This window comes from Nothobranchius furzeri, chromosome 12 (assembly GCF_043380555.1).
Source record: "Nothobranchius furzeri strain GRZ-AD chromosome 12, NfurGRZ-RIMD1, whole genome shotgun sequence".
Taxonomy (NCBI): Eukaryota; Metazoa; Chordata; class Actinopteri; order Cyprinodontiformes; family Nothobranchiidae; genus Nothobranchius; species Nothobranchius furzeri.
In genome coordinates this window covers 34,237,606-34,263,411 of record NC_091752.1, presented here as the reverse complement: position 1 = coordinate 34,263,411, position 25,806 = coordinate 34,237,606, and the positions used below count along the sequence as shown (strand labels likewise).

General features: G+C 41.6%; 1 protein-coding gene across 5 annotated transcripts in view; it reads right to left on the bottom strand.

Annotated features, from left to right (window-relative positions):
* LOC107376025 (protocadherin-15) overlaps positions 1-25,806 on the bottom strand; it is a 383,296-nt gene that overhangs the window by 144,457 nt on the left and 213,033 nt on the right. For all 5 annotated transcript variants that reach the window (XM_070542556.1, XM_070542554.1, XM_070542553.1 and 2 more), the window contains 8 exons: positions 22,528-22,688; positions 21,818-21,973; positions 21,048-21,167; positions 20,830-20,940; positions 17,928-18,098; positions 13,425-13,533; positions 13,173-13,285; positions 1,081-1,287 (listed from right to left, as the gene is read on the bottom strand). In XM_070542556.1, coding sequence (XP_070398657.1) covers positions 1,081-1,287; positions 13,173-13,285; positions 13,425-13,533; positions 17,928-18,098; positions 20,830-20,940; positions 21,048-21,167; positions 21,818-21,973; positions 22,528-22,688 — 1,148 coding nt within the window. The remainder of the gene's footprint in view (positions 1-1,080; positions 1,288-13,172; positions 13,286-13,424; positions 13,534-17,927; positions 18,099-20,829; positions 20,941-21,047; positions 21,168-21,817; positions 21,974-22,527; positions 22,689-25,806) is intronic.

The window sequence follows — 25,806 nt, the reverse complement described above, 5'->3', positions numbered from 1 at the left end:
TTACTGCCTACACCGGGATTCAAACCCACGTCATCACATGGCAAAACTGAAACGGCAGGCACACACCTTTACCACTGGACAATAATGGCCCATTCCCACCTGTACCGGGTCGGCCCGGGCTGGGTAGCCCCAGTCGGCCCCAGCCTGGCCCGGTTGATTCCACACATCCTTGCCTTAAGCCCATGTGGGCTGATTCTACCCACCAATCAGAGGCTTGCACTAATGGAAGGTGTGAATTTGCTGTCAGCAGTGGGTGTGTTGGCCCTGGTCGGCCTGAAGCAGACCCCCTCGAAAAGAGGGCTGAGAATGAGCCTTAGTTGGCACGGAAAAATACCAGGCCACCCAGATATGTAAACATCCTATGCTACCCGGCCCGGGCCGACCCGGTACAGATGGGAATGGCCCATAATACTGGGCACCAATACAATAACTGACTTGCCTAAGATGCTGTTGTAGGCACATTTTGTCGGAGCGAGCGCGGGCGGAGTTTCACTGAAACAAGCCATTTTATTTCCAGGTATAAATTCATGCTGGTGAAGATGACTCGTATTTAAGATAAATGACATCTCAATAGTGCTGACGTGTATTTGACATGTAGTGTATTTGATCATACACTGTGTTATGACAATAACACACTGTGCCTACCTTCGTTCTCAAAGGTTTAAAAGGAACATTTGAATCACTAAACCTGCACAGAATAATATTGTTTAATGTGGAAACATAATTAACGGTTTAAACTTGCCAGAAGGTGGTTAAACTGTAAAATAATTTAAATGTGATATTAGGACAAAAGAAATTGGGTCAGGACATCCCTTTATTGCCTAGTGTATGTGTTTGTCACTTCATCTGAAACCTTCCCCATTACCTACAGGTTTTTGACCAGGAGCCAGCTACAAATGGAAAAACACAATCAATCAACAAAGAAGTTACTGATCAACATGGAGCGTGTTGTTAAAAAAATGAAATATATGAAAAAGAGCTAAACAGGTTTAGAATCAGTTTTAGGATGTTCAAACGTGAGCGCATGCATGCACGGAAAATCAAATTTCAGCTGGTAAATGCTTTTAAAAATATTTCTACCTCTTCAATGTCATTATCCAAAGCGATAATTTCCAGAGGCGCGGTGAGGTTGGAGCTGGCAGAAATAGTCGTACCCACTGGGGAGGCTTCACTCACGTAGCCCTGATAGGTAGCAAACTGGAAGTATGGTGCCTGATTGTTCTCATCCAGGATTTCGATAATGAGGTCAGCATATGCTGGGAGGGGGTGACCGTTGTCCTGTTCAGACTGAAAAGAAGAGAAAGTCACAGTGTCAGACACCATAGCGACTACTGGGGTGGAAAGTTCTTGTAGCGACTCAGTTTGCAGATTTATGTGGGGTAAAAAAATATAAATATTTCTCAAAATGTCAATTTGATTAAATAAAAATTCTACTAACAAAATGTAATAAGTGCTCCAGTCAGGATAAGCACTTAGGAAATACTAGAGCATTAAACATAAATACCAATAATTTCCTCAATAGGAAACCTAATTAGTGGCTCTGCTACAATGTCAATGAGTGACCACAGACAGAAGGAAGCTCACAGGGAATATTAAAAGTGGAGCCAAAGCTAGGATTAACCACTTAAATATTGAGTTTAGTATTTCTGGTTCAAAGTATCTCTCCGAGAGTCCGAGAAGTGTTTATTTTGTCTACAACCTCATCACTTACTCACAGAAAAAATATGCCAATAAATCCCTGTGCCACTGTTTTGTGATAAGTTTTTTTTTTCAACGTGGTGTTTGTTTATGCATGAACTGAATTAATTTAAAGAGGAAACAGCTCTTTGAGCATCTATATAGCACATTAAACTTAGTTGGGACACAAAATGGCCCAGGAGCTTTAATATTCGGTCAAACACAATCCCATAATAAATTCCTATGGAAAAAATGGTTTGCCCCACCCACTCCGCCAGGACATGATCATTAAATGAGCTGAATGCCGATTGGCTTGTTTACCCCAATAAAGATGCCTGAACCATTAAAGTCTGTGTACAACAGTGTGTGTGTGTGTGTGTGTGTGGGGGGGGGGGGGGGGGGGGGCAGATGCACACATCTCTGACATCCATATGTACTGACAGACCAGTATATATGGATGATTACCTCATAATATTCATATAAACACCAATAATAATACTGCGGGTTTAAAGGCTATGAACCACAGACAAAATAAGCAAGAGGTGAAGGTTTGTGCATTTAACAAGAAATGTCATAAATGATCATCAGGGCTGATATGAAATCTAATCCAGATCAGTCCAGGTCAGAATAATCATCTCATCCATCTCATGATCAGCAGCAGCTGGATGTTTATGGCCACAACATTTCAAATGAAGCACACTCCTTTTATGTCTTGTGTTTGCTCACGATCCATATTTCCGTTTAGAAACCATTTCTCCTCAATGGATGCACCTGCCTGTCGGAGCGTTTAACCACTGGTTGGTCAGCTGATGCTGCTCTCAGCCATTGCAGGAATGTGTACGGTGTGGGGAAGCAGTTTTAGTTTCTCTCCTCTGCCTGAGCTGAAGGTGACGCGCGGTGCGCCTCACGGTAGTGATGTGCGTTTTGCGCAAAATGCGGCCCTTCATGGAGCTCGTGCCAGACTGTGGATAACTGATGTTAGAGGATACACAGATATCTTTTCACAAATCTCTGACATTTCGACGAATGAATACCTGGAAAAGTTACCGGTAGGCACTGTACCCTAGAAAAAGTTCCGGTATGCTCAAAGGTTATACTTAGAAGTGGCGGCGGTGCTGGTACCGGTCCAAAGCACTGCTCTCTGTCCCTAAAGGATGAGTCTGATGATCTGATCATGATGATCAGTTCCTGACAGCCGCTGTTTCTCCCTCCCCAACCCACCCCACGCGCCCAGCATTGTGCGATAATTAAACTGGCCCAGAAACTCCACCTTAAACCAGTTCTCCCAACATGACCACATACAGGCCAGCCTAGACATGCATCTGTGGCCAGAGATTTCTTCTTTTTCCATCTCTCCTGTTCTGCTCCACCTTTCCTGGTCCGTCTAGGTCCATTTTGCCTATGGGGCCAAAGGTGCAGTGGTGCTGTAGCCGCTCTGGGGTGGTGGGTGTCTGTTACGCTTTGCCAGACCCCGACAAAGTGAGAGGAGGGGGTGTCTTTGTACCCAGTTTGCTCCGTTTGTGCGAGCATCAGGACAGCAGATGCCCTGATGAGCTGCATGACGGATTGCTCATTTAGATATTATGCACGTTATGACCGGCAATCACTGAGTGGACCAGTTTAATGGCCAGTCCACCGGGAAATGTCCCGTTTCTTCCGATTACCAGTCCGCCACTGAAGAGATGTGTGTTAACTTAGAAAATGTGGGCCCAATTTGGGCGCAGATCGAACCCGTTCCACCTCCGCACTAAGGCCAGAAAGAAAACAAAATCGGAGGTTAAGCGCTTGAAGCTCCTTTTTTCAATTACATGAATGCAGCATGACGTAAACAAACACCGACTCCAGATGCACATAAGTGGTTGCCGCTAGGATGCAGGATGAAGCGAAAAAGGCAAGCAACGATTACTGTGTATTTTAAAAAGACCAACAGTGTAAGTAGGCGGGACCGATCTGTCTGTTTATGCATGTTGGTTCTAGTTTCAGTACATTGTTGTCAGTGTTGGGACTTACTGTTATAAGCATCAAAGCCTCATTGCTGACTTTAACAAGTCTCATCTACAAATATGATCTCTCATGAAGTTACTACTTTACACCAGAAGATAGGGGAGATGTGTCACCTTCAGGCTGAGCAAAGATTTGGAGATTTGAGTTTGAAAAACACCTCGTGAGAGGCTTGCAGTCGGGGAGAGGAGGAGATGTGCACAACATGAAGAGCGCAAATATTAGAAAAAATGTATAATTGCCGGCAGGTCTGGTCTTTGTTGACTGATAACTTTGTCTGGTCATGACTGACTCTGATTATGAAGCAGAATATTGACTCTGATGAAGAAATTCACTCATCCAGCCGGGACGATTGACGCTGCTGCTGGTGCACGAGGTGTGTGGAGTTTACAAGCTCCAAACGTTGGGTTTGATGTTTGTTTAACCTTCTCTAGGACGTGATGGATATAGAAATGATGGTAAAAACACTGCAAACGTGACAGACGTAGTGACAATGTAAAAAAAAAACTGTTGTAACGGCATGAAGGTTCTCTGATTTGTGCCAAAGGTCACATTTGCCCAGCTGGGTCAAGCTGGGTCAAACAGTACTTTGAATCCACAGATTAAACCCAAGGAGCCACAATGTCTGCTCAAGATCATAACACCAGTATCTGCTGTTCCGTCAGAAGAAGGACACTTCAAGCCATGATGATTATAATTAAATAATAATTAATAAACACATTGATTTTATTACTGTTTAATATAATCATTACAACATGATCACTTGGTTCATTATAAAGGTATCTTAATTACATGAAATGGATTATTATGCTTTGGGTATAATGATGATTAATTATAATGATTATAAAGACGTGTTCAACAGAAGGTCAAGTCACCTTATTCAGCTAACACAGAGTTCAGATAAACAATAACTGCATCACATGTTTTTTTGACGCTTGAGCAAGCTTTCTTCCGGAGAGAGTGGGAGGGGTTCTGAGAGAGTTTGGTAAAACTAACCATCACAGATTTCACGTCCAGTTCTGAACAAGACATCATCCTGAGGAGTCAGGGACGGCCGCCCTGAACCTCTTCAAGCCGTTCTGTCACGCCGACAAGAATGGCTAAAGAACGAACGAAGCTAACGAACTAACAAAAGACTCTCCCAGAGTCATTGATTTCTTAAGTTAAGTTAAATATGATAACGTGCATCTGCCAAACGCTTCATACAGTCGTGTACCCATGACATCTCTGGACCGGACCATCGGACTTGCGTCTACTCTACCAACCGAAGTGTCACCTTGGATGAAACCCATCCTCCTGATGTCTGGATCCACAAAGGGGGCCCTGTCTGGGTGAGGTAGAACACGACAGATGAAGTTTGAAGCTGTTTTCTCTCAAAATAACTCAGTTATCTGCAAAACATCATTTCACCCAGAACGCTTCCAAGCTCTCTGAAAGAAACCTTCTGAGAACTTCATTCACGCATCCAAAAACTCATCACTCTCATTTTTAGCTCCATTCAGTCACAGGTTTGCTTTTAAACAAGTTGAATATCAAAGCTGTTAAAGATTGCTATTAAAATTGCCATCCATGAATTGTCATTTTATAATTGTCGTTTCAAATTTTCAGTTTAAAAATTGTTAGTAATAAATTTCTTCATTTTTAAACTTGCTTCATTATTGAAACGGAACACAGAAAAGGATTGCATTTCCTTTTATCGAATGAAAAGAATCTTACTGAATCTTCTGTTTAATAAATAAACTTTTGCTATTAATTTAAGTATCTTAAATTAATTTTCACCCCATTACACCGTAAAAAGGGGCAGGTGCCGATGAATTATATATGGAAGTCAAAGTATGCCACATAATCATAAAAAAAGTAAAATATAAAATTTAAAAAGAACTTCATTTGTGTATATATAAATTAAAACATTCCAAATATAATGAAAATTTCTAAATAACATAAAAATACGAAGGAACATCTGTTGGTAAGGCTGAAAAGTTTGGGTGCCACTGCTCTAAGTGATAATTGAATATCGTTTTTTTTTATATTATATTTTATGTGCAGTTTTTTAGGGCTTTTATGTTTTCTGTAAAGATTGGTATGGTGAAAATCATTTCATGTTTTGCATAAAGCATGAGGTTTTGCTTAGTAATTGACTGGGAGAATAAATGAATGATTTGGATAGTGTTAATCAGGCAAAGCTTTGTTGCCAGCGTTCCATTGCATAATGGTTTCAAACACATAAATGTGTTCGTTTTTCGTAAGCCATTGGATGAAATTACGCAAACTGACTGAGCTCTAGTTAAGGCTCTTGCAATAGTTTGTGTATGTGTACGTGCGTGTGTGTATGTGTTTGGTGGAGGGTACATTGGAACTTTGTCTTCCCCAGTTTGAAAATCCTATCTCCTGTATGGCGGCCTGGAGGTGAGGGTGGAGTAGGACAAACTAGAATTTGAGTACTCTTACGTTCTTCTTTGTTGCTTTCCTCTCCTTCAGCAAGGATGTTAGCAGTATCTCAGGCTAGCTTTAGCAGTAGTTCAGGCTAACTTTAGCAGTCAGGCTAGCTTTAGCAGTAGTTCAGGCTAACTTTTAGCAGTCAGGCTAGCTTTAGCAGTAGTTAAGCATAGCATTAGTAGTTTGTCAGGCTACAATTAGCAGTAGTTCAGGCTAGCATTAGCAGTATCTCAGGTTAGCATTATCAATAGTTCAGGCTAGCATTGTTCTGTGATTAGCATTGCAGTGAGAAACACTTGTATACATTTCTGAGGCTAAAGTGGGTTGGGACATGTAAATTTAAAGTTGTGTGTCCAAGTGTTAAACCCACAGTCTGTCTTTCCTGGGGCCAGAGTCAGTATCACAGACAGCTTCTGCTGCCTTTCTGATCAGCATCATTAACAGCACCTGCTCCTTTCATTTTTCCTTTGCTCATTTGTGATCAGCGGCATGTCAAGTTTGAGCTCCTCCCTCCTGGATGCAGCTGGTGCAGCTGATTTATCCTGACGACACCTAAGGGGTAATTCTCCATAAAACACCTGGCTGCCGATTACTCTGGGGGTGGGGGCTCAGATCGGTGCTGGTGTCCCCAGATCACTCTGATTTGCCTTGTCAGTGATCAGATTAAATATAGACTGTTTGATCGCTTTTGGATGATAATTTGTGTGTTTACTTTTTTATAGCTTTAGGGCTGTGGTAGTGTTCCATTAGATTCTCCATAGCTGTTGTTTAAGAGTGCTAACATCTAGTTCTGTCAGCTGTAGGTTGTTTTGTATTTCATGGAGCGGTTCTCCGTGTTTTTAATTTCACCAGTTAGTTTATTTAATTTACAGATTCTCAACACTTTCTCCCTCCAAGTTGGCTTTTAGTTATCCATTTAGAAAAGAAGAATGTTTGTATGTAAATAATGCAGACTCTTCTCAGGTAAACATCCCTGTTATAAATAATCCCCTTCTCACACACACCCCCGTATGTTAAACCCTCGTTCACTCATTATTATCTGGGTTGTAACACTGAGCTAATGGCGTGTCAAACCAGCTTTTCTCAGAATGAACAATTTCTCCATCACCTTTACAGCATTACTGATTTACAAAGGAAAGCAGAGTCCAGACAGTACAGGCTTTTTGGTATGCTACATTTGACCTCTCGCGTTGCCTATATTCAACAACAGCAAGGTAAATATAGCTTTGAGTTGTAGGACACCTTCAAATTGTGCTCTATAAGACTAAGAAAATGAAGGTAATAGAAATTGTAATTGAAAATTATCCACTCCTGGAGGGAACTGATTAACTTTTTTAAGGTAGTTTTTAATATTTTATATTAAATGTGATAACATCTAATTAAATATCTACTAGAATTTACTCAATGAAATGTTCAAGAATTGTATTTTTATTTATTTATTTTTTTTTTTCCAAAAAGCTCGCAGTTGGACTCTGCTCTGACTGCCCAAACCAGACTGGTCAAATGGTGAGATGCAGGCAAGCTGCTGTGCTTCATTTTTTTTTGAAGATGTGCCAAAGTTGCCACTGGGCAGACACTATGTAAATGTGTTTCACAGTGAAGCTGACAAGTCAGAAAAACAAAAAGACTGCCAACGAAGTGACTCAGGCAGCTCTAAAGCTGGTTCTCGTGAGGAAGAGAGTGATTTTCTTTTGCAAGACCTTTGGACTTTGTGACTTTATGGTACTTTTACATGCACAAGATGCAGAAAAAAAAACAGAATCAAATGCTCAAATCAACTCAAATAAGTGAAAATGCTCAAAGGTCACGAGGCTCTATTTGTTTGGTTTTTTTTTAATATCTAAAACATAACATTTAATAATTTTGTTAAATATGTATTATATGAAAAAATAGAGATTATAGCAGTCTTCAACAGAGACTACTTAGTGTTTCCCCTAGGATTTTTTTCCAGCTGTGGGGTGTGTGTGTGTGTGTGTGTGTGTGTGTGGGGGGGGGGGGGGTGAATTTATGATACGTCTCACCTTTATGTTAATATTGTCTTATTTGATGCACTCCACTTTGAACTGCACCAATCCAGCAACTGCTGCATTTTAATAACTAGTATTAAAGGTGAATACACCAATATTTGCACTAGAATAATTTCTGTTTTAAACTCTCAGTGACAGATTTTGCAGGGGGGATTTGGCATTTAATTGTTCTTGGCGTCTGGAAAAACATCCCCTTTTGCCCCCCTTTATTTGACTTTCTGCCCCCTTTATTTTGGTCCAAGATCATTACTGGGCTGGCCCTATTAAAAACGTTCTACACCCCTGCTTAGTAGACTTAATGAAGTATTTTTAAGCCAGTATAAAAATGACTGAAACACATATTTACATATTTGGCATTATTGACCAATATCTTTGATTTAATTTATTTGTTAAGAACATCAAGATGCATTACAGTGAACATTATAATAAAGTATATGTTTCTAGTGCAGACAGGAGACAACCCATAGAAGCACTGATTTGATCTCATTTCAGAGAAAAATAGAACAGGTCAAATGCACCTAATAAATAAAATTACTGACATAAACTCAGGAATCTGTTTCTTTGCTTCATTGTTCTGGTGCTGAAAATATCACTAATGCAGATCAAAGGAGATACACAGATGAATGCACCTCTTATTTATTATCCGGAAATTAGTGGGTGTGGTTTACATCAATACATTATTTTAAATCTGAAATTGGTATGGATTGATCAGAAGTTGTTTATTTATAAACTACTGTTTATTTGAAAACTGTTTACAGACTAGCCTCAGAATTGAGATTAAATATTTTTGATCACAATAGTAAAAGTATTACAGAACAAGTTTTTCAGTAAAATCAGAACATTAATATTTAAGTGCATGAATTGAGGCATCTGAACTCGTGCTGTAGGATCTAGGAAATATGAAATACCAAAACCAGACACAACTTTTAAACTTTTTATTTTATTTTAATTTGATTAAACTGATTTTTTCCTAATGTTGTTGGCATTTTTCCCCACACACAGTTAAACAAAACAATGTTGATTAAGGTGTGTGTGTGTGTGTGTGTGTGTGTGTGTGAGAGAGAGAGAGAGAGAGAGAGAGAGAGAGAGAGAGAGACGATGAGAGGGAGAGAGAGAGAGAGACGATGAGAGGGAGAGAGAGAGTTAAAATAATTCAAAAAACCCAACTGGAGTGGAGGCAGTGACCGACACATGCACGAGCCGTTTTTAGCTCGGTCTTGTCAAATGCAAGTATTTCACAGTACATCACGAAAAAAGTAACTTTAAATATTAAACCGAAAAAGAGGCGAGCTGAAGAAAACGTAGGGAGTACTGAAGGAACAAGAGCAACAGTGAAGCAAGCACAGAGAGATCCGTTATGGTCTGTGTGTGTGTGTGTGTGTGTGTGTGTGTGTGTGTGTGTGTGTGTGTGTGTGTGTGTGTGTGTGTGTGTGTGTGTGTGTGTGTGTGGGCCGGACTGAACTCTGAACTTCCGGCTGCAGAGTTTTGTGTAGGGAGGGGCGGGCGCTCTATGTGACTGGCCAATCACAGAGCGTGAAGACAGTCAGTTACCCAATGAGGATTTTCCTTCAGCACGATTACAGATATTTACGAGTTTTACTCGTTTCATGCTCGTATTCGTCAAAAATGCTTTATCCGTACCGGATACTCGTCTGAAACGAGTGTCCGGCTCATCCCTACCTGTAACCACCCTGCTCTGCCTCCTCCTCCTTGCTGCCTGCCGGCTGTGATCACAAGCAACAACAGAGTAATTTCTGCTGCTTCTTCGGGAAACGGCGCAAAAAATAAATAATAAATAAATAAAACTTGGGATCTTGTAGGCGTGGCGCTGGAATTTCTGCCGTGGCGGCCCGCCACGGCTACGCCTATGTAAGGGAAACACTGCTACTACTGACACTGGCTGCTGATACATTTTTCTCATAGTCTGTGAATATCAAGAAATGCATGAAGCTAAATCATAAAAAACAAGTCAAGCCCAGGTCAAAGATGAACAAAGATTTTACCTCAAACTGTACAAAACTCAAACAGAACATTAAACTTCCATTGATGTTTAAGTTGTAAGTACATAGATGTGGAAATGTGATAAATAATACAAGTTAGATCAGATTGCATGTACATTTCCAGAGCTGCACAGATAAATATTTGTGGGAAACACAACTGAACCGTAGATTTCTGGAACAATCACTGTATTCTAATCACCAGTTCTCCATTTGTTCCTGCACAGCTGGTGCCTAATGTCACTGCCTCGGTTCCATAGTGCATTAGCACAAATCAAAAATGGCACCAGCTCAGCAGCGAATATATACAGCAACTTTAATAAGCTGTAAATAATCTCATGATTGTGTCAGACACTACCACCAAATCAAATGATTGTGATCTGGTTGAGATGCCACTGCAGTCTTTCATGTCTCGGGCACGTGCCACCACTGCCTCCCACACTGGGCTGCTTCAGGAACGTCAAGGGCTTTGAAAATCCAGATGGAGAGGGGGAGTGAGGCAACATCAGTTTAAGCCATGACCTGGAACTAATTCTGCACATTAGTACAATTGCACTGGCCTTGTTTTACAGCGTGTGGATTGTAACACCAGGATACGTTAGTGCAAGGAAATGGGAAAAATAAGGACCATAATGCTGTTGTTGCTTGTAAAAACCTTAATAAATAAAAACCTTAGCATGCAGCATTTTTACACCACGATTTTTGCAAATTCATGTGAGCTGAAGTTTATACGTCATGCTATCTATGACAATATTATTTCAGAATATTTCCCTCAACCTCTATCCCTTATCTGAGGGACAATACAGAAAACATACACTGTATCCAATCAGATCCAATCTGTCCACATCATAAACTGAGGGAAACACACACATGCCTGCACACGTGCACGCACACACATACACACACACACACACACACATATATATATATATATATATGTGTGTGTGTGTGTGTGTGTGTGTGTGTGTGCAGGAGCGACAACGCAGGGCACAATATTTCATTGTTCCTCTGTGATTTAGCTCTTCAGTGCTCTCCCTGTTGCAGAGAGGCAGCACTCAATGACAGGCTCTCCACAGCAACAACACACAAGCCAACATTAAAAGCCACTGCTAACAAAAGTCACTGCTCATCAATCAATCTTGATTCTCTAGCTCTGATTTCATCATTATTTAAGTGTCACACAGCACATCCTTCTCCTCTCCTTCCATTATTTCATAAATTTCCTAAAAAATTTTCTCCATACCCGCATGCCTTTCCCACTTGTCTTCATTTCCTCCAAGTCATCTCTATGGATGTGCCTCTATCAAGATCAGCAATGACTATTAAAGGACAACAGATGTGTTTTCTGTGATACGCCTGTGCATCTGTGAGTCTCTTCCCCCGTATGTTTACCAGAAGCATTAGGTATGTAGACAAAATACACCGAATGGATCAGAGCACCCTCGATTCTCATTTTCTTGATATTCAGAGTCCTAGAGCAAAAGCTCCATCTCCTCTGAATGACTAAAAACAGATGAAGCTCCAAGAACCCACCACACACATCCCACCATCTATCAGAATTTTTCTCCACTTCCCCTTTGGACCTCCTCCTTCCCTGTTGATTCATACGGTCCACCTAGATACATGCAAATGCCCCCAACGTGATAAATGTGTCTTTATACTTGTGAAAATAAAGTCTTTGTGTAATCTCTTTGCTCACCAGCTCTCCTGGTAAATGGCAGGTTATGAAGTGCTCAGATGTCTCTAGGAGTTAGTGATGTGTAGGTAGAAAGTTCACCTGCACTGCTGCTCTGCGCCAGCATCACTGAACGCTGAACTTAAAATTATGATTCAGGAGAGGCCAGCTGCCTATCCTCCTGTTAAGTCTATAAATCATAACACCTTTCTCGCTCGTGTTTCTTAAGCTGGCAAAGATAAGGTTAACCATCTCAGGCTCAAAATAAGTTTGGATAAAAGGACGAACAACTAAGTCCTTCAAGGGTACTTCTGAGTTAAAAAATGCTCATGAATTACGTATGTGGAGAAACCAGGTAGGTTTAAATGTTGCAAATCTGCAATGCCTGCCTCCAGAGGGTTAATGACTTCTGGAACTGAGGTTATCTGAGTAGACCAGGTAAGGATGAATGTTAAAGATATCATGATATAAGTTTTTACGACTGTTATTTCACCTTGGGTTGGACTATATATATATGCATACACATTTTTAAGCCAGCTTCCGTTTAAAGTGGCAGTGTGTAAATTACTGGCGCTAGGGGGGCAGTTCATGCATGTCAGGGTAGTTTTACACCATATCGCTGCGACTGGTTAAAAAAACATTACGGTAAATGATCAAGCATACAACCTCATCGTGAGTCCTCAGACTCTGATGGTCTTTTGGTTAATTCCAACAAGAGAATGCAATGCCCACTGTAATTTTCTGATGCTGTAGATCCCAGATGTGCTCGGGGTCCTACGCCTGCCGATGATGTCATCATACTACGGTAATGCCACTTGGTCAAAATATATTGAATCTCTTTCGATTCTGTTCTTTCACGTGTTTTGGAAAGAGTTTAGCAGTTATGTTCATAAATTTCTTTTTGTTACTGCCTACATGTTTTCGAACGTGCCTTCCATAAGTCTTAAGTCAGCCAATCATCTAGTGTGATGTTATCAACACGTGCAGGACCCAGAGCCGGCCAGAAGGAAACATGGCGTCCCCCAGTAAAATTAGACCCATGCCCGATTTTTATGGTTATGTGCTACAAAGCCACAAGTATTTTCTTTTTATTCATTTTCAATGGATTTTCCCAGAGATGAATGTAAAAAGAATACGCACCGTCACTTTAATAAAGGCTCTGAATCTCTGTTTCTAACATCTGTAGCTTTAATTTACCATAATGAATAATTGAAATTTTGTCCACTTTGTCCAGAACTGAACAGATTGTGAAAACAATTCTTCAACTGATGAATTTTTTTAATAAATGCAAAATTATTACTGGAAGAGATAATGCAACATTTAACAAATGAGGAGCTGAAATGCTAATTTAATTGTTACCTTTATAACCAGTGTGAACCTTTGGTACATGTCTCTGCTAATTGGTTTCAGAACTTGCAGCTCTGCAGTCGTCTTGTTCAGGGAGAAATACTCTGGGTACGTCGCTGGCTGACCTGTGATGGAGAACAAAGCAAATTACTGTAAGATCATCAATGCCAAAGAAAACAATCAGAGGACATGAAATGGAATACCGACTGACCGAAGAAGACCAAAGGGCATTGGATTATTCAAGGTGTATTGTGAGGAACATACCAACCAGGATGAAATAGAGAATTCCAGGTCGGTCTGAAGGGGGCTGTATGTTTCTGTCCATGTCGATGGCCCGTATAGGTGGAGTCACGTTCAGTGGGTTCAGTTTGCTCTGATCAAGGAGGACAGGAAAATCAGAACAGAGAGAGAAAATCAGTTGCAAATCCATTTAATCTTCTGTTAATAATGTCGTTAATAACATAATTATCTAATTTAATGAAATCATGCAATATTGTCTCTAAAATGACTGAGTGCATCGGTGTTTAGAGATAATACACGTTCTGATACGTGAAATCCTGCCTAAAGATCATCTGCTCCAGAAAATATTTTCCATGAGTTGTATTAATAATTTTTTTCTGGTGCGAATCTCATGTGATGAGTTTTATATTATTTAGGACTGTGCTGCCATGTGAAAAACAGCATGATCTCAAGAGGCTGATCTAAATCTGAGCTTGATCTAATAAGCTGTTTCCTACTTTCACAAAAAAAAAAAACAGATGCTTTGCAGTGACTGGATGACACTGGAGCTGCACTTCCTAGTGTGGAATACAGTCACTGTGGTGTCAGCGACCATTTCAGCACTGATATAATTTAAAATGTAGAGTGGAGCGCTGCACCAACACAGATAAAAAGCGGATATGCATTTGTTTTGGCTGACTTTGGTATTGACCCTGTGCACATGATGGCACCTGGGACCGCCCATTTTTCCATGATGGTTGGCAGAAAGACCATTTACACATGCTGGTACTCCTATGAAACAAGTCAAAACAAGCCAGTTTTTAACCTTTAATTGCTTTTATTTAGATCATTTGACAGTAAAATGACAAATGGTGGCTACACTAACGGACAAGGAACTTGTTTTCTTTTTAAACAACTGATGGAGACTGAGGATGGAGATGAACCACAGTGACCAATCAAATGGACTAGCAGCCCTCAAAGGTTCGTTGGATCTGCAGCAAACACGTTTTACCGGGTAAGATTAAAATGTTTGTGTTTGATAAACACTGAATTGCTTGTTCTATCATCGTTTCTTAAGTGCAAAGTTAAATAATCTGTTGATATAACTTTCAGTTTGACTTTTGAACTGCAGGTAAGATTGGAGGAAAATGACAGAATGTGTTTTTTGTTTAATAGCAAACTCTTGTGGTCTTGGTGCATCTCTTGTTTGATGCTGTAATCAACATTTGCTGGGGGGGGTGGGGGGGGTGGGGGGGGTCTACGACTCTAAAAGGTGCTACATCACATATAGGCCATTTAAAATTAGCCAGATATTCTAAACTACTTTAACCTAACAAAAGGGTAAAATTAATGCTTCCACATTGCTGTTACACTATGTGCTAACGGGCCCGTGCTGAACTTCCTTAGCACAGACAGACACATGGCTAACAGCTCTTTGGTTAAAGAATTCCTCCCTGAGGGGGTATATTTATATCCTTGAGCTTGGGAGTAATCCTCACACCCCTCCTCAATCAGCCCTCTAGCTTTTACAATGTATGGAGGTGTACTAAATCAAATCCTCCTAGCTCGGCACAGTGATGATTAGCTATAATACCCTCCTCCAATAGTCATTACCCATTACCCCCATAGACCGCACTACATCCCCCCAGGGCAAATAATAATAATAATAATAATAATAATAATACGGATCAACTTAATAATGACTATATAGCCATTGCCATTAATTATAATTCACTCATCAATTATGGGAAGACAAACCTCCCAGTGGCAAGGGAAAGAGGCAGCAAAAACTAAGTGAAAGCTGCTAAATGCCTTGTGATTTTTATCTTGAGAGGATCTTTTCTTCTTCTTCTAAACTTATTTTTCGCATCTTGAGGATATACAATCGAAGGTACGTGCTGAATCTGCTGGTGTCAAACAGCAGTTCTTTGTTAATGCCTGGTTAGTTGCTCACATAAGCGTGCACCATGTAAAGATCTTTCTTGAGTACGAAGAGGAGAGCAAAACAAAAAAAAGACAGATGTTTTTAAAGCTATCCCAACTAGAGCTGCCGATATAGAAAAAAAGCATATTGATTAAAAAAATGTTCTTGTTCTTGATATCAATAATTATTGAAATATATAAAAAAAATATTGGAAATATATTTTAAGTGCAGCCTTGGCAATTTTATGCTATTCCTTAATTAACTACTTTAAAGTAACATGCAAAACCTCAATAAAATTCAATATTTTATTCAAGCATCTTTACTTTACTGAAACGGAACGATTTCAAGAAAATTGAATTCATCTCTCAGGCAGATATTGCAATTTCAGTTCGATTCATGATTTTCTCCAAATCGTACTCACATTTATTTACAAACATGACAGCTAATGACTTTGCACCATCATAACATTAAAAGGTATTTTTTACTCCTGATTTAGAATCATTTAAATAATTGTTTATGGTTCTTGTGAAGCACCTTGTGATTTTTGAGAGGCACTATATAAAGAAATGTTCTTCTTGTACTACTTCTACTTTAATAGGGAGCCTAAGGCTACGTTCACACTGCAGGCCTTGATGCTCAATTCAGATAATTAGAGAAAATCAGAATTTTTTTGTTTGGCCGTTCACACTTTGACTGAAATGCGACATCTAACTCTTTCCAGTGTGAATGCTCTGCTGCACCAAAGCAACCCACGTGCGCAGAAGACAAGAAGTCACACTCAGTGGAGCCGAAACCAGGAGCGGCGGAGTTGTGACGTAATCCTGATCCTGTGGTTAAATAATCAGTGAAAACAATCACACCTGTTAAATCTTCCGTTTTGGGCTGGAAACTGTTTTAACCCTGCCAGCTCAAAATAAGTTTAGATAAAAGGATGAACAGCTAAGTCCTTCAGAGGTACTTCTGAGTTAAAAAATGCTCATGAAATACATATGTGGAGTAACCAGGTAGGTAGGTTTTAACGTTGCAAATCTGCAACGCCTGCCTCCAGAGGGTTGAAAACTGTAAACTATTTTACTCCTTGTTCCCGCTGTCTCCCTGAACTATTATTTACCAAAAATGTTCCGGTACTAATTCATTCACGGAGAACCCCCCTCCCTTCATGGAGACGGAAACCGGTGAGACGCTTCACTCCAGCAGCACCTACGGTTGCTGTTCACATCCTCTCCTGTATTTTTGATTCCAAAACCTAAAACAGGATATCCAGACCGATTCCTAAACACTTCTGTCAGCGCTTCTCCTCAGGAACATCCACACACAACGCTCAAAGTGATGTAGGAGATGGATTTAATGTGACATGACCGTTCAGACTGCAGTCGCTTTCAAAAACATCCGATATGTGTTGGAATTAGTACTACATATGCAAGTGACATGGATTGCATTAAAAAAAAGTTGGATCTGTGCGTTCAGACTATCATAAAAATCTGATATGGCTCGCATGTTTTGCCTGCATTCAGAACGTAGCCTAAGTCATGCCCGCCTACTTCTGGACCATGGGTCCCCGGAAGAAAGAAAATAATGAATGCAAGTCAATGGGGCTAAAAACTCTATTATCTAATTCCGCTAGTTATGCGCCATGGATTTCACATGTAATGTTCGTGAATTTTAAAGAAGCATTTTGTTACCAAGAAAGAGCTAACTTTCAAACGGGGGGGAACTCTATTTTAGGTTCTGTGTGAAAATTAGTCCAGAAATACAAACGCGCATCACCAAAGTGACATCATCGAACCAGATACACAGAGAAAACAGAGGGAAAATTGCTTTGAGTTTAGCAAACTAGAAATCCTTCCTTCAGGATTTAGGTCACATTTAGGTCACATTCATATTATAACTTGTTTAAAAAAAAGTTAAATCTATTCCTTTTAAAGTTAGAACAACAATCCTGTTACAGCTTTGGTCATCTCTCACATTTATGTGTGGACTGGGTAAGGATTGACTTTTCATTTAGTTTGAATCAGTCCATAATTATTCAGACTGTAGAAGGAAAGCAGACAAAGCAAGTCCTTATCTGATTCAAGTAATTCTCCTTTGAGGAGATGAAAATCCCCCTTAAAATCAGAACCTTTTATTTCAACCATCTGATATGTAATATAATATAATATAATATAATATAATATAATATAATATGATAACTTACATTGGTGCACTACTTGCTCTCTACCTCAGACATACTCTTTTATTTTCAACTGCCCTGCCATCCTCCTTTTTCGTTCTCAGCCTTTCGTGATTTCCAGTGGCGCCTAGCTGTCATTCCAGCTCAGCCCTTAGCTCTGACTGCTAGTAAAACAGACCTAAAAAAATCCCTCTAAAATAGGAAATGCTGAGGCAGAGACAGAAAAACCTCCTCTGCCTCCAGCTGAGGTGGCAAAACTAGGAGTAAACTGACAATTAGAGGTCTTGAGAGGCGTATAGTAATTGCATAAAGCATGTGCAAACACGCACGCAACGGCAGGAAAAAAGGCAAGCAGGATGCGTGAAAATATCAATATGCAAATGTGATCAACAGGGGGCACTGGTACCGTTGATGAGCAGATGTGTGCTCACGCTTGCCTCTGTTTGCTTCTTACCGGCTGAGTGAGTTCAGGGATAGCAGAGCGGTAGGTGACGGGGGTGCAGTCTTGGGTGTTGTTCACCAAAACACAAGGCAGGAACATGGGGCCCAGGTCATCTCCATCCAGGACATCCACAGTCAGAATGGTAGTTGCTGATCGTCTGTTGGGAGGGTACAGAGCACGATCCTGCAAAAGAAACAAGCTCTTCAGATCCAGCCTTCCAGTGCCAAGAGGATGTTTTATGTGCTTCCACAACACACACTGACCAAGCTATAATCAGTTCACCATGCATGATACCATATTAACCAGAGTTCTGTCCAATCACCTTACATTGTCAGATTGGCATTTGCGTATTACAGTACATCCCCTTCTTTCCACTGGACATGAAAACATCGTGAAACGCCGCAAATTGTACTACATGGTAATTAGCCGCCGTTATAGTGGATGAAGTTCTCTCCACCGGTAGCGAAGTGTAACGTTTTGGAAGTGCCCCAGAAGCAAGGGGACTCTATTATTATGTTTAGAGCCTTTTTTTTTTTTACATGCTACACTTACAAAATATGTCAAACTTTGCCATTTAGACCTGTCCAGACAGTAAGACAAACACAAAATCAATGTAAAACATCTGGAAACTTTCAACATAAAAGTCATGTGACATACGTCATTTCCTGTTAAACTTCTGTAACCAATGTAAATAGAACAGAAAAAAAACACACCCCTTTTAGGAGACGTGCAGCAGCCTTTCTCCTTGCTTATTATTGTGTGGACTTCTGAAATGACGCCTGGTGTTGCAATTCTCCCATAATTTTGTGACGTCACAGGATCAGCTGTGTGGAATGCTTTCACTCCCGTTTCACATCAGGTCGCGGTTGGGAAGGAGCTTGTGCGTAAAGCACTGCTATTACGTTACTATTACTGTTATTGCTTTCGCAGCTGGTGGAATGAAAAGGCAGGGTTTACCTCAGCGCTTTATAAGCCTTTGCTTGGCCACCCGCCAGGCTAAGCGTCAAGCCCCTCCCCCCTCCCCGACCCTACCGTGTCCACTGACACGAATGGCGCAACGAAACTAGGGCTCTCCATCAGCTGATACTGGTGAGAAACAGCAGCGGAGCGTGTGCAATACTTCTATGTATTTTTATATTTTGGCTGATAGTTAAGGCTAACTGTAAGCTGAAGATCACTGTAAGCTCTGCAAGCTTCATTTTTGCACCACAAACGTAAACATTGGGAGTATAGAGTGTGCAGCTTTGGCTAATCCTTGTGTTTTATTATGGTATAAATAAATCAGTTCACGTATTTAAACATGCTGTTAGGCGTAGTTTAGATGTCATGTTTCACTGCGTAAAGAAGCCACATCTTTCACTGAAAGCTTCATAATGGGAGGCCACTTTGATGCATCAGACAGATGTTTATGGTATGATCAAAAACAGACAACTGAAGGCAAACAGAAAAGACATCCCACATCCTGCTCAACCTGTTCATTAAGAAAATATTTCACAGCAAGAGACCAGAAAGAGATCAGTTTTTAGCTGCAGCACTTCTGCTTCCCAGCATGACATCCAGAGATGTGATCTGCACATCGCTTTAAGGATTTACATTCCCAGTTTAATTGAACTCTTGACACAAACAGTTCAGAGGGCTAGCACACCATCTCCTCTTCTTTTCTCCAATTTGAAGACCACATGCCAGCCTAAACTGCTCTATCATGCTGGCTAGGGAGGGAATATCTTGGAAAAGGGCTTGACTCCTAAATGATTTTAAGTACCTCTGAGCAGCTGTCTAGTGCTCTTAAAAAATAGCATTAACAATAATAATTGCCGATGACTAGAAAGGAGAGGACATGCTCAATAATGCATTCTAGCTTCACTGAAAGTCCGGAAAAATGATGCACCCAAGATGAAAGTTGTCCCAGTTGAAAGTTAAAAAGCCATTCAGGGATGCATATCAATACAAGCTAATAATAATGTTTTACATTGTATATGTGCACATACAAACACAGAATAATTAGACTATAATATCCAAGTGGTTCATTTAACAAGACAAAACTGTGAAAAGTGTGATAGTCTTCATCTCTTGCCAAACCTGCTCGAACACAGCATCAGGTGTGTTGGAGCAGGGAAACAACTAAAACATGATGGAGAGTGGATCTCAAGAACCAGGCTTGGAGATACCCCAAATTTAGAGTATACATAAATTAAAGTATTTGGGTTGGTGAAGGAATGTATAAAAGTTCAAATATAACATCAGCTACTTTAATGAAATAAAACAGTGTAAGTTAGTAAAACTACTAAGTTATAGATAGATAGATAGATAGATAGATAGATAGATAGATAGATAGATAGATAGATAGATAGATAGATAGATAGATAGATAGATAGATAGATAGATAGATAGATAGAGAGAGAGAGAGAGAGAGAGAGAGAGAGAGAGAGATATAGATATAGATATAGATAGATAGACAGATATCAACTTTATTGTCCACCTCAAATTGAGGCAGAAATTCGCCTTTGACATGGCTCACTTTACAGTGCAAGTTGAAATACCAAGATGAAAGTTATGAGTTGAAGATAGTCAAATGCTTATTTCTTTCAACTGTGAATGTGAGCACTCTAAATATTCATTTTGACAAGAATTGGAATAAAAACAGACATATAATGAAAATGTACACCCTAAATTAGGTGTTGGGGTTTTGCCATAATAAATGATTAAATGCATTTTTTAAACTCAGATCCCTAATGATTTAAAAGGAACATCTGCACTTCCTTAGACCTCTGCTTTAGACTTTAACAGTTATTTACTCTGTCACTGCTGAGATAAACAACCTCATAAAACACCAACAAATCGCTGTCATGTTTACAACGTGCATTTTTTCCATAACTGTTTCCCTGAACATTTCATCATGAGTTGGTTTACTCACGCTGGCTTGGACCAACACCAGGTAGCGGGTTTTATCTTCATAGTTTAGCCTCTCTGCCAAAAGAATAGTTCCTGACATTGTGTTCCCAACCCGTACTGTCCTGTTAGATGTCTGCAAATGAAAGAGAAAGAAGGAATGGTGGAGTAATAATTCATGATTGCAGAAGAAATTTACAAGGCAGTAGAGGGTCTTGGTTGTTGTGTGACTTGATCATATACCGGATCATTGGGGTTGTAAAGAATGGTGTATTCTATTTGTCCATTGGGGCCCTCGTCAATGTCTGTAGCACCATTATCTCCCGAGAAGCCGGTGAAAATGGTTGTTCCGACTGGAGTGAGCTGAAGAAAATGTATGAGTGGAGGAGAAAAACATAAGTCAACAGCTCAAATACCCCACTATGAGTGCAACATCAACTTAGAGCAAAGAGCTTTTTCATACAGCTGCTACTGTCACCACTCAACCCTATTATTATACCCAAAAAAAAACATAAAAAGGGAAACTGTTGAAGTCAGCAGTCTGAATGCTTTCGTGCAAATCTGACAGAATAACAGAAAACTAAGTATGAGAACCACTGCTGTTCCCCAGAGGCCTGAGCAAAGTCCACAGGACCTGGCAGGAAATCTTGTTCAGGGGAGTTGACAGCAATGGAGCATGACTCACTATATGGTCGGGGCAGATGCAGATGGCTATGTTAACAAAATATGGCAGCAATCTCAAAAAAAGTGCAATGCCCTTAAAAGCAAAATAATGAATTCACTCAACAAGAAACAATAATTTCACTTTTCAATCTGCTTTATCAGTTCTTCTAAATGTGGAAAACAAGCCACTGTGCAAACATCGACCATGTAAGAAAAAACTTTACAATCTGAAACTTTATTATATTTTATAAACATTGTTTATTACTATAATCAAGCAAATCTATATTAGAGATTCTGCACACTTTACAAATTCTGATAAAAAGACTTAGCAAGAGGAGGTGCTTCCTCACCTCGTTAATTGCAACATAGTAGCGGGGATGACGAAACTGAGGACTGTTGTCATTCTTGTCCCTCACTATGACCCGTACTTCATGCAAAATGATGGTGCCGACCAGCAAATTGGTGCACTGGACCTTCACCACAATAGAGGTGATGGAGATGGGAGGCTGGAAGAAAGACAAGAAAGGACGTGAAAAAACAAATGCATGTTTTGTTCAGATACTAAAAGCAGCTCCTTTGTTCTTTTGCCAACAACACTTGTAAGACATCACCTACATTAAGCCACAAGGGTGAACATGCCTTATAATTAAAGCGGTTTGCTAATCCCCTACGTCAACTGTTTCTGCTTCAACTCTCAAGCAATTTGTCCCAAAGATACTTCTGAGTATTCTCATCAATAGCTCAACATAACATCTGCCTCAAGTGCACTTAGTCCACTTAATCTAACCACATGCTTTAAAATGGCCTCTAATGTGCTAACCACTTTGAACCCAATATTTTATCTCCCATACATATCGTTTAGGCTGATATTTATGCACAGTGTGCTTCCGAGGTACCCTTAGGAGCTGAAGGCAATTTATTAAGAACAGACACGTGCAACTATGAGAACTTCATTTATTTGTTTTTGCTTCTCTAGAACGCAGCAGCCTTTCCCAAATATTTGTTGCAACAATTTAAAATGCAGTGACATAGATGCAAAAATAGAATTTTCTCTGCTCACGTCTCTGTCCAGAACACGACCTGTGCTGTTGAGGAAAAGTCTCTGCTGTGATGGATCCAGTAACACCCAGTAGTCATAGTTATCCAGCAGTGTGAGTGTGATGGTTCTGCCCGGGTCCTGTGCACGGCCATTAATCTGCATGTTCTCCACCAAAACTGTACCTGTAAAAACAAAGAGATCCCTTTAATAAATGAAACAGTTACAAATATTATTTTACATTTCTTTCTGTAGGGAACCATTCAGCCAGCGCACATTTATCTATACAGTTGTTTGACCTAAATTAGCCTCACGCATATTCAAGGCATTTCAACTTCAACTGACAGAAATGTTGCTCTTTTTTTTTTTTAGTCTTCCCTACAAGTCAAAAAAACATAGTGGTTACTGTCAAATGGAAAAAAAAGTTAAACGTCTACCATAATTATGATCCCAGACAACTAAAACCTACAAAGTTCCTCATCTTGTCGCGATGCAATATTCTGCTGAGAGAATCTACATCCTGCCATTTTCTTCATGGGGGGTTATACAAAAATAAACAATAATGAACAAGAGTCTGCTTGTAGAAAAGAGACGAAAAAACAAAACAAAAAAAAGGGACACAATGACAATACAACAAGATCCAGTTTTCACTGTGTCAACTTGATGAAGAAATATATAATCAACATTGTTTAACTGAACAATCACACGAGAATAAATCACAGTGCATTAAGTGCCCACCATAGCCTTAAGACATGTGTTGAACGTGCCCAAGTCCATACTTATGACAGCATAATGTGAGCACCTGTGTGTGTGCACGCACTTGTATATGTAAGGTTTCTCTATAGGAGCATCCAATAGAGCGTGTGAGGGGCCACAGATCTGCCCCCTAAAGATGTGCAGGAGACCGAGGGAGCTCCAAGTCCCAGAGATCCAGGAGCTGCCCCAGAGCACAGGAACTCCAGGAAGACTGCGACCAGAAAAGACCCCGCTCCCCTCGAGAGGCGAAGAGGATCGCCCCGGGGGGCCACAACCAGCAGAATCAGAATCAGAATGAATTTTATTGCCAGCGCTCCAGCGATCCAGAGCATAGGAACTTGACTCCACAGTACAGCCTGACCAAGATTACACACACACATATAGACAGGACAGATACAGACAGACCACGAGAGCAGCCATGACGGCGCTCAGCAGCCGGCAGAGTCCCGGGAGATATTGGCAGCAAGCCCACAGGCCTGACCGCAGCCTCCCACCCCCTTGCCGGCCGAGCCAGAGACCCAATGACCCGGGACCCAGGGGCGACCACCCCGCCGGGACCCAGCAGAGCCCAGGGACCCAGACCTTACCAGGCAGCCACCGGGATTGATCAGGCAGATGCCAAAAACCTTAAACTCCCTGACCCAGGAGCCACGACCCAGGCAGAACAAGGCACCACACTCCACACCAGGTGTGGCAGGGAGAGGGGAGATGAAGATCTATATCATCAAAAGAAGTCCCAGGAAAAGGGAGGGGTCAAAGGCCCACCTGACATAAACAGTCATACACAAACACAGTCTCACACTCCCTCCCTCCTGCTCACACATACACATACAACCAAAGACTTACAAAAATGCATGCCGGACTCCCACTCATGCTCCCCATACACACCCTATTCACTCTGGTGCCGGTACTGCTACACATGGGGTACAACCATTACTGGTTCCAAGAGTTTGACCCTTTCTGCTGGGGTGCTGATGAGCAGGCTCCCTCGCCCAACGCTGAGCACAGCAACCCACCACCCCAGACCCAACCGGATGGCCGGATCTCCCTCCTAGCCTCCAGCCCCAGGAAGCCAAGCGACAACAGAGGTGTGCTAAGACCCCTAGTCTCCCTCCGCCTGCTCCAATATGGTGTTAGTGAGTGTTGATGAGGTGTATTCCATGGCTGTGGTGAGCGGGCAGTGTGGGCATCGTCTGGCCTATGCCAGCTGATGCCACCACACCACCCCACTTGCACCCACAGCCCTCAGTGTCTAAGTGCGGTTTAAAATTGGAAGTGGGTACCGGCACTCGGGATGAGGCTGAGAAATCCCGCTGCCAAGTGCTGTTGAATTTGCTCACTCCCAAGGCCCTAAGTGTGTGTTTGCGTGGAATGTCGTCGGTGGAAGTGTATAAGGTACAAATAAAATTGAGGGGCAGGTTGCCCCAGGAATGCGGAAATGGGGTCCATGCCTGCACTCCCTGACTTGTCCACCCCCCAAGGTCCTATGTGCATGTTTGTGTGATGATATGAGGGAGCAGGAGGAGAGAAATGTGTGGGGAGGAATGGCTGGTTGGGCTTAGCCCTCCAGGGAGCCAGCTCCCCCACTGGCCCCAATAGGCACCTCTGTTGTCAAAATGCCACCCAGAGCATGGAGACCCCAGTCCATCCTGCCAGGGCCCAAAGCAGCAGCATCACAGAGCCTCACGGAGTCCAAGGGCACCAACCCAGCCCCACCCCAGCAGAATATCTACGCCCATCCCTGCATTTGCACAACTTCCGGACTATAAAAGACATAGGACATCCAGGTAAGGTTGGGTCCTCCCCCTCCTGGACTTCCCCCTCCCCTGTGATGGGACAGCAGAGGAGCCAAGGCCTACCCGAGGCCCCTGAACCCGGGCCAGGCACTGCTGCATGTTCCTGTCTTCTCCCCGGCAGCATACATGTCAGGACCCGATCCCCCCACGGGGCCAGCCACCTCCACACCCCGAGCCCCCAGGCCCCCACCGAGACCCGCCCAGGGGCAATGCAGCTGCCGGGCAGTGACCCATGGCCACCGCCAAGACCTCTAAGGGACCCCACTCACAACTGCCAGTAGTCCACCCCCCCCCCGAGGCAACCCAAGCACCTCCAGAGAGGGGCAACGACCCCCCCCAGTCTCAGACACCCCCAGTGAACCCACCTCCAGGGAACGTCCAGATACTCCAAACTCAGACCCTCCACCCCCTCACCCACATCCCGCAGGACAATATCAATGGTCCCCCGTCATCGCTATGTGGTGGAACTGATCAAAGGAGCCCAGAGAGATTGATTTGAAGTGGAAGCAGAGGCTATATCAAGTGTAATATGATCTAACAAAAGATTTCTATACTGGTTGATGCAAAGAGTATCTCTATTTTCCCAATTCAAGAGGACAGTTTTCTTAGTGATGCATATGACAGTCAGAATCACATGAACTAAAGATGTTTCAATCAGGACATCGTCCAGGTTTCCCAGTAAACAAAGAGCGGGGGCGGTTGGGATACGACATTTCAGACACTGTTTGACCTAAATTAGCCTCACGCATAT